The 9,424-nt window shown below is 47.0% G+C and overlaps 1 protein-coding gene across 2 annotated transcripts; it reads left to right on the top strand.

Annotated features, from left to right (window-relative positions):
- The first annotated feature begins 6,216 nt into the window (after positions 1 to 6,216).
- Positions 6,217 to 7,246, top strand: LOC705178 (cytochrome b-c1 complex subunit Rieske, mitochondrial). 2 transcript variants are annotated; one of them, XM_077955723.1, is made up of 2 exons: positions 6,217 to 6,285; positions 6,340 to 7,246. In XM_077955723.1, the coding sequence occupies exons 1-2, from the start codon at positions 6,223 to 6,225 to the stop codon at positions 7,045 to 7,047; spliced, it is 771 nt and encodes a 256-aa protein (XP_077811849.1). In that variant the 5' UTR covers positions 6,217 to 6,222; the 3' UTR covers positions 7,048 to 7,246. The 2 variants fall into 2 exon arrangements, with proteins under 2 accessions (XP_077811849.1, XP_001101289.3); XM_001101289.5 differs by having other exon boundaries at positions 6,217 to 7,246.
- Positions 7,247 to 9,424: the final 2,178 nt, after the last annotated feature.

Genomic DNA, 9,424 nt, shown 5'->3' with positions numbered 1-9,424 from the left:
ATCTGGAGGACAGTTGTCCGGGACAGGAGAGTAAGACTGAGAAGGCTGCACCAGTGTCCAGGAGACAGTTAACCTCCTGGCCCTCGATGGTCAAGCATACCCGGGGCTCTGTGAGGGTGATGGCATGGGCTGGCGCTTGCCCGGGGCACCCTCAGTCCTGCAGTTGGATCATCTGGTTAGTGGCTTCTGACTCACAGGACCTTCGTCCCCTGGGGCAGTGGGCCTTCCAGTGATTCTCTTGACTTAAGGGGCATGGATGAGGGGGCGGCTTATTTCTATTCAGACAATCGTTTTTAAAGTGTCCTTGTAGATCGCACTGGAAGCAAGCCCTAATAGGCATTCGATTTGCCCAGGCTTTCCTTTTTCCAGAGCCTCCAAAGTCCGCTTGCCCGACAGCCATGACTAAAGTGGTGGCTTTTTTTTTTAATCCCGTTTGTCCCGTTCCACCTGCTCCTCCTGATCTCTATTATAAAAAACCAAGGCTGCCAAGTTCAATAGGTTTTCTAAGTTTTGCTCCAGGCCTAAGGCGGACTTTTGAAGTTTTTTCCTAATGTCTGCAGCTGACTGAGCGATAAACCCATCCTTTAAGATTAGTTGGCCTTCAAGAGAGTCAGGTGACAGAGAGGTATGCTTCCCCAGTGCCTCCCTTAGTCTCTCCAGAAAGCCAGTAGGATTTTCTTCCTTTCCCTGTGTTATAGTGGACACCATTGAATAATTCACAGGCTTCTTCCTAGTTTCCCTTAGTCCTTCTAGCACACAAGTTAGTAAATGTCTGCGGCACCAATCTCCATGTTCTGATTCTGTGTCCCAGTGAGGGTCTACACTGGGAACTGCCTGCTGGCCTGTGGGGAATCGTTCTCTTTCCTCTGTTGTCGTCCTATCATTGACCTGACTGAGATACCAGAGATCGCCAAACTCTTGGGCTGCAGTTATGGCGGCACTTCTCTCATTTGGGGTTAGTGTCTGATCTAGCAGTAACATTGTATCTCTCCATGTCAGGTCAAAGGATTGTCCTAACCCATGTAAAGCATCAATATAGCCATCAGGGTTATCTGAGAATTTACCTAGGTCTGTTTTAGTTTGTTTCAAGTGTGAGAGGGAAAAAGGTACATGCACTCTGACTGGGCCGAATTCTCCTCCTCCCACCGCTTGGAGGGGGCATAACTGGGGAATATTGGCACTCTGGTTCATTGTTTACCCCTTTGTCTATCTCCTTTTGGACCATTTAGGTTGAAGGGGGGTCCTTATTAGTTGGGGAAGGAGCCAGGGAAATGTTTCCCATCTGAAATAAGAATGTAGGGATGCCAGGCCGGGCGCGGTGGCTCAAGCCTGTAATCCCAGCACTTTGGGAGGCCGAGGCGGGCGGATCACAAGGTCAGGAGATCGAGACCACAGTGAAACCCCGTCTCTACTAAAAATACAAAAAATTAGCCGGGCGCGGTGGCGGGCGCCTGTAGTCCCAGCTACTCAGGAGGCTGAGGCAGGAGAATGGCGGGAACCCGGGAGGCGGAGCTTGCAGTGAGCCGAGATCGCGCCACTGCACTCCAGCCTGGGCAACAACGTGAGACTCTGTCTCAAAAAAAAAAAAAAGAATGTAGGGATGCCAGCACCCCTAGTCATTTTCCGATGAGCAGTAGTCCTAGAGTGTCCTCTATGGTCCTAATGCTTATTCCTTTCCAGGGTGCGTAACCACCCATGGACCTCTGCTTATCGGATTAGTTATGCTCACCGATGTAGCAGTCCTGCACCTGTTTTCCTGCTTTTCTTGACCACAAAGAAAGGGGTCCGGGCTGCTGGATTCTAGTGGTCCTTTACCAGCACGCCCAACATTGCCTTTGTGCTCAGGGGTGACTTCTAGAGCTGGGCTGGGTTCCTGAGTATTTCATAACAACCCAGTCGCCCACTCAAGGTGCATTCCCATAAGCAACAGTTCCTATGCAAATTCATTTCAGAGAGGGTGTAGGGACCTTTTCGAGTCAGGATTTAGATAGAGTTTTCCCCCACTAAGGCCTTTGTCCTTCTTTTCCTTTGTAGGAATATGCCCTAATTATCGGTCTTAAACTTCTTGTTGCCCCAGATTAAGTCATTTTGGATATGAAATATGAGAGATGGGCCAGGCGTGGTGGCTCACGCCTGTAATCCCAGCACTTTGGGAGGTTGAAACGGGCGGATCACAAGGTCAGGAGATCGAGACCATCCTGGCTAACACACTGAAACCCCGTCTCTACTAAAAAATACAAAAAACTAGCTGGGCAAGGTGGCGGGCACCTGTAGTCCCAGCTACTTGGGAGGCTGAGGCAGGAGAATGGTGTAAACCCGGGAGGCGGAGCTTGCAGTGAGCTGAGATCCGGCCACTGCGCTCCAGCCTGGGTGACAGAGCGAGACTCCGTCTCAAAAAAAAAAAAAAAAAAAAAGAAATATGAGCGATGGATCCTGTTTATCTTATGTGCCTTTTTCCTATGAGAAGGACAGTGAGGAGAAAACGATGGGCTTCCTGGTTTTTATGTGCTAAAGTCCAGTTAATAAACTTCTGGATACTATGTTGTCCTGCCAGTAGTATTGACTTACATAGGATCACCAGGCAAAGCTGTGAGAGAGATACTTCCTCTCTTGGTAGAGGGATTTTGGGAACACAGCGGAAGGACATTCGCTCGTTGCCCTCATTTGCCACTTATAGGAATATGTGCCTCCCTTTAATTTACTCAATTCGCTTTCATCCTGATCTATTATGTTGTCTTAGACCCAGTTCCAGTTATTCAAGTCCTAGGTCATCAGTTCTAAGGCCCTGGCCAAGGAGCCAAGGCTTGGAGATTGTATTGCAGGGGGCTAAGCTGAGTAGAAATTGGGGGAGAAGAGCATCTTACACAATGGAAGATCAATCCTCCTAGCCATTTACAAACTATGGGCCACAGCTCATAATAGAACCTGGGGCCCTGGCTAATGTGGTGGGGAACGGGTCCCCATAACTCCCCATGTTGAGAGTTGTATACCTAAATTGGGAGAGACACCAGGGGCAAGATTCCCTGTGTTCATAGCCTAGGTGCCTAAGGATGTAGTGTAGAGCTTCCTTAGATCCCTTTGGAGATACAACTTGCTCTAATACTTGGGAGAGGAAGTGAAAGTCTGAAGTATTAGTACCTAGGAGACACGGACTGGAGGAAGTAGATTCAAAGGTAATGAGAATGTTGGGGCTACACTTTCAAGAAAGTCATGGTTGGGACCCAGGAGGTATGGGTCAGAAGGAGAGGTGGGGGCGCATACCTGGGCGACTGTCGAGTAGAGTCTTCTGGCTGCACGATGATCTCAACTGGCCAATGCCAGGAGTTCAGGATGACAGCTTTCTGCCTCTAGTCAGCCCTCAGCTTCCCTTAGGAATACTGTGAAAGTGGAAGCTGGTTCCAGGCAGACCAATGCTCCCGACACAGAAGGGTTGGGGGTTGTTAGAAACCCTTTTCCCAGAAAGCCTCATACCTGAGTCTTAAGTCTGGCGGCCACACTAATCATTTTTAACCAGCCAACAGGTGCCCTGTATTTTCCTCTGATTCTAAGGAAGGATAGGACAGAATAGCAAGCAAAAATGGTCCAGTATTACTCATCACTTTGGAGAATCCCCGTATGGGCCACCAAATGCTAGCAGCAGGTCTTCATTCTTAGAGCTCCCAAGATGGTGGCGGGCCACTCCCAAGATGGCAGCAAGCCTTTTGTTCTCTGACCTGGGGTTCTTGGCCTCATGGATTCCAAGGAATGGAACCTTGGACCACACAGTGAGTGTTATAGCTCTATTAGAAGCCATGGGTCATGGAAGAGAACCGTGGAACCCAGCAACTAGTGTTCAGCTCAATTAGGATAAACCCAGGCACTTAGCCACGCAGGAACAATGGCGAGCCTCTAGCCCAATCAGGCACAGCAATGGGTGCCTCACTGGATCAGAAGTGCAGCAGACACCCCGGATCCAGAGGAGTGGAAGTCAGCGGCAGGTCTATGATGGTGGCGATCAGCAGTGGTGGATGGCAAGCAAAAGCTCAGTTTGAGCCAGAACAAACACGGACCAGAAGAGTGTGCAGTTGCAAGATTTAATAGAGTGAAAACAGAGCTCCCATACAATGGGAGGGGACCCAAAGGAGGTTGCCACTGCCAGCTTGAATGTCTGGTTTATGTCCCGATCATTGTCCCTCCCACTATGCTCTCAGGCAATAGATGATTGACTATTTCTTTACCTCCTGCTTTTAGCCTAATTGATATTTTAGTGAGCTCTCTTTACTACCTGATTGGTTGGGTGTGAGTTGAGTTACAAGCCCCATGTTTAAAGGTGGGTGTGGTCACCTTTCACAGCTAGGTTTAGGAATTCTTAGTTGGCCTAGGAAATCCAGCTAGTCCTGTCTCTCACTAGTAATCTGTGTGGAATTAATGGATAAAGTTGTTCTCCTGTGGAGCAACCTTGAATCTCCTTTCTATTGTCCCCAGCAATTCTGCTCTGGCCCAAACTTGCATGCTGTCCTCAACAAGTCACATGTTGTTTCCTGCTCAGCACCTGAATACCCTTCCTAATTGGGAGTGGTGTGTGTCTTGGTGAAAACAGGGTTCTGTTCCTTCTACAGGTGATCAGAAGGTTAAATTTTTGCTTTCCCTTATCCTCATGCCCAGTGCACAGCTTACGACCCAAGCTCAGCCATTTGGACGCTTTACCAAAATTCCAATTTTGGAACAGACAAATCATGGTTCAGCTGGGCATGGTGATACATGCCTATAGTTCCAGCTACTCAGGAGGCTGAGGCAGGAGGATCATTTGAGCCCAGGTTGAGGCTGCAGAGAGCTATGATCACACCACTGCACTCCAGCCTAGGTAACAGAGCAAGACTCTATCTAAAAAAAGAAAAAAATCTGAGCATGATGGCTCACACCTGTAATGCCAGCATTTTGGGAGGCTGAGGCAGGTGGATTGTTTGAACTCTGGAGCTTGAGACCAGCCTGGGTAACATGGCAAACCCCATTTCTACCAAAAATACCAAAAAAAAAAAAATAGCTAGGTAAGGGGCGCTTGCCTGGGGTCCCAGCTACTCAGGAGGCTGAGGTTGGAGGATCACTTGAGCAGGGAGGCAGAGATTGCAGTGAGCTGAGATCAAGCCACCGCACTCCAGCCTGGGCAACAGAGTGAGACCCTGTCTCAAAAAAAAAAAAAAAAAAAAAAAAGACAAAGAGAAAAGATAAATCATGAATCACAGATGATGGCTGGTGCTTAGAGAGTGTGGAGATAGGTGTGATATGAAGATGGTGAAGTAGACACAGGAAGTTCATGTTGACCATGGTAAGGACCTGGGGTTTCATTGTAAATTGGCATGGACACCTTGTGTGATGAAATTTATGTTTTTTAAAATCAAGATTACTAGTTCTGTGTAGAAAACAGATGATGAGAGGCCAGGCATGGTGGCTCACGCCTGTAATCCCAGCACTTTGGGAGGCTGAAGCTGGCGGATTGCTTTAGCTCAAGAGTTTAAGGCCAGCCTGGGCAACATAATGAGACCGCATCTCTACAAAAAATACAAAAATTAGCTAGGCGTGGTGACATACACCTGTAATTCCAACTACTCGGGAGGCTGAGGCAGGAGCATCACTTGAACCTGGGAGGTGGAGTAACCAGTGAGCCAAGATCACGCCACTGCACTCTAGCCTGGGTGATAGAGTGAGATCCTGTCTCAAAAAAAAAAAAAAAAAAAAGGAAAAGGAAAAAGAAAAAGAAAAAAGAAAACAGATGATGAAGACAAAGAGATGAAGCAGATCATCAGTCAGAAGCCTACTGTAGCCTTTCAGGAAGTGAAATAATAGTAAACTGGGACAGCGAAGTGGCAAAGTGGTGGAGAATAGTGGATGGATTTGAGAGATATTTTGGAGGTAAACTTGATAAGACTGGTTTCCCTAATGTTCTAATTTCTCTAGCAGTCCCTCATACCACAATCACACATCCGTGTTGGTTCCATGATGTTGTTCTGAAGGAAATGCTTCAGTGGTAGCAATAACAGCAAATGTAATAGTAATGACAATATTGACCATCATGGCAATTGCTAACATTAACGTAGCTCTTACTGTGTGCTAGCCTGTGTTCTAAGCACTTTACACATCTTAACTCATTTAATTTTCACAAAAATCCTGGAGGGAGGTACCATTGAGATTACTCCCATTTTACAAATGAAAAAAAAGAAACAAAGAAAAATTCAGTGAGTCGCCATGTTGTCGGTCGCAGCCCGCTCGCGACCGTTCGCGCCCGTCCTGTCGGCCACGTCCCGCGGGGTGGCGGGCGCGCTGCGGCCCTTGGTGCAGGCCACGGTGCCCGCCACCCCGAAGCCGCCTGTGCTGGACCTGAAGCGGCCCTTCCTCAGCCGGGAGTCGCTGAGCGGCCAGGCCGTGCGCCGGCCTTTGGTCGCCTCCGTGGGCCTCAATGTCCCTGCTTCTGTTTGTTATTCCCACACAGACGTCAAGGTGCCTGACTTCTATGACTACCGCCGCCTTGAAGTTTTAGATAGTACGAAGTCTTCCAGAGAGAGCAGCGAGGCTAGGAAAGGTTTCTCCTATTTGGTAACTGCAGTAACTACTGTGGGTGTTGCATATGCTGCCAAGAATGTCGTCACCCAGTTCATTTCCACCATGAGTGCTTCTGCTGATGTGTTGGCTATGGCGAAAATCGAAATCAAGTTATCCGATATTCCAGAAGGCAAGAACATGACTTTCAAATGGAGAGGCAAACCCCTGTTTGTGCGTCATAGAACCCAGAAGGAAATTGAGCAGGAAGCTGCAGTTGAATTGTCCCACTTGAGGGACCCACAGCATGATCTAGATCGAGTAAAGAAGCCTGAATGGATTATCCTGATAGGTGTTTGCACTCATCTTGGTTGTGTACCCATTGCAAATGCAGGAGATTTTGGTGGTTTTTACTGCCCTTGCCATGGGTCACATTATGATGCATCTGGCAGGATCAGATTGGGCCCTGCTCCTCTCAACCTTGAAGTCCCCCCATATGAGTTCACCAGTGATGATATGGTGGTTGTTGGTTAGAGACTTGGACTCAAGTCATAGGCTTCTTTCAGTCTTTACGTCACCTTAGAAGACTTATTTGAGAGCAAGCCTTCTGTACCTGAAGTTGATTTGAAATATGTAAGAATTGATGATGTGTTTGCAACATTAATGTGAAGTAAATTGAATTTAATGTTGAATACTTTCAAGCATTCACTTAATAAAGCCGCTGTTAAGCATTGTTGTGCTCAGTCATACATTTGAAAGGTACAATGTCTTTTTAGCTAATTCTAATTAAAAATTACAGACTGATGTACAATAAAAAAAAAAAAGAAAAATTCAGTGACTTGCCTGAAGTCACACAACATTCGTACTATAGCAAATATGAACTTGTCCCCACAATTTCTGATTCTGTCTTCAAATTCCTTTCCCTTGGAACCAAGGGAACTTGGTTCCCCAGCCTGCCCCGTCCAGTCCAGCCCTAGCCTGCTGACTCACACACACACACAGCCTATTCTGCCCCCAGTCCTCACCCACAGAGTTAGCAGCCTCCAGGAAGCCATTCCTGATTATGCCACATAGTTTGGTTTAAAGTTGGATACAAATAAAATAAAAATAAAAAACCAATAAAGTTGGATACAGTATTCACATGTATGACTATTGTTTATGTGTCACCTTTGGGGAGAATAAAAAGATGGGTTTTGCCTGGCAACAACTTATGTTCACTGCATATCATTGTATATCCTTCTATGATATTTGCTTTTTTAAGCAGGGACAGTAAGTCATCATTAACATCATTGATAGGTTTTTGGAAACTGCAATTTTAAGTAAAACTATGTGTAACAAAACAAATTTTACCATAGGCTAATTGACATAAACAAGGGTTAAGTTCCTAGGCATATTTCTGGTCACAAAATCATCACTTAATTTCTAAATGGGCCGGGCGCGGTGGCTCAAGCCTGTAATCCCAGCACTTTGGGAGGCCGAGACGGGCGGATCATGAGGTTAGGAGATCGAGACCATCCTGGCTAACACAGTGAAACCCCGTCTCTACTAAAAATACAAAAAACTAGCCGGGCGAGGTGGCGGGCGCCTGTAGTCCCAGCTACTCGGGAGGCTGAGGCAGGAGAATGGCGTAAACCCGGGAGGCAGAGCTTGCAGTGAGCTGAGATCCGGCCACTGCACTCCAGCCCCAGTGGCAGACCGAGACTCTGTCTCAAAAAAAAAAAAAAAAAATTCTAAATGAAGAAACAAAACACTTACAATATTAAACATTAAAATAGATTAGGTGTGGTGGCTGACACCTGTAATCCCAACACGCTGGGAGGCCAAAGCAGGAGGATCACTTGAGGCCAGGAGTTTAAGACCAGCCTGGGAAACATAAGAAGATCCTGCCTCTACAGAAAATAAAAAAAAATTAGCCAGGTATGGTGGCACATACCTGTGGTCCCAGCTACTTGGGAGCATTGCTTGAGCCCAGGAGTTGCAGGCTGCAGTAAGCTATAATCATATCACTGCATTGCAGCCTGGGTGACAGAGCAAGACCCTGTCTCAAAAACAAACAAACAAACAAAACAAACAAACAAAAACAGAGTACCCAGAGAAAACCCACAGAGACATGGGGAGAACGTGCAAACTCCACACGACAATGATCCCAGCTAGGGATCGATTTTTTTTCTCACCAATGTTATAAGAAAACAATGTTGAATGAAACAACGCTATTTGAGGACTTAGTGTGTACGTTTTACCTTAAAACTTTTTTTTTTCCCCCGAGACAGAATTTCCCTCTGTTGCCCAGGCTGGAGAGCAGTGGTGCCGTCTCAGCTCACTGCAACCTCCACCTTCTGGGTTCAAGCAATTCTCCTGCCTCAGCCTCCCTAGTAGCTGGGATTACAGGAGCCCGCCATCACACCCGGGTAATTTTTATAGTTTTTAGTAGAGACGGGGTTTCACCGTGCTGGCCAGGCTGGTCTCAAACTGCTGATCTCAGGTGATCCGCCTGCCTCGGCCTCCCAAAGTGCTGGGATTACAGGCGTGAGCCACCGTGCCCTGCTGAAACATTTTTTAAAGATAGTTTTGAAGTCAGAGGGTCTTCCAGGATTTTATGAGGACTAAATAAGTTTAAATGGACAAATGCTTAGAACATGTAAGAACTATCTAAGCAGGGATTTGGAAATTAGCCAGGTGGGAGGGCTCACGCCTGTAAACCCACCACTTTGGGAGGCCAAGGTGAGAGGGTCCCTTGAGCCCAGGAGTTCGAGACCAGCCTTGACAGCATAGTAAGACCCCCATCTCTACAAAAAAATTAAAAAATAAATAAATAGGAAACCAGATTGTGCTAATGTAGTAGCTAAAAGATGTTCATCGACTTGGGCAAGTTACTTAACTTCTCCAGGCGTCTGCGGTTTCCTTTTCTGTA

Source organism: Macaca mulatta, chromosome 11 (genome assembly GCF_049350105.2).
Source record: "Macaca mulatta isolate MMU2019108-1 chromosome 11, T2T-MMU8v2.0, whole genome shotgun sequence".
Taxonomy (NCBI): domain Eukaryota; kingdom Metazoa; phylum Chordata; class Mammalia; order Primates; family Cercopithecidae; genus Macaca; species Macaca mulatta.
The sequence above is the reverse complement of the archived record's forward strand: the minus strand, read 5'-3'. Positions and strand labels throughout refer to the sequence as shown.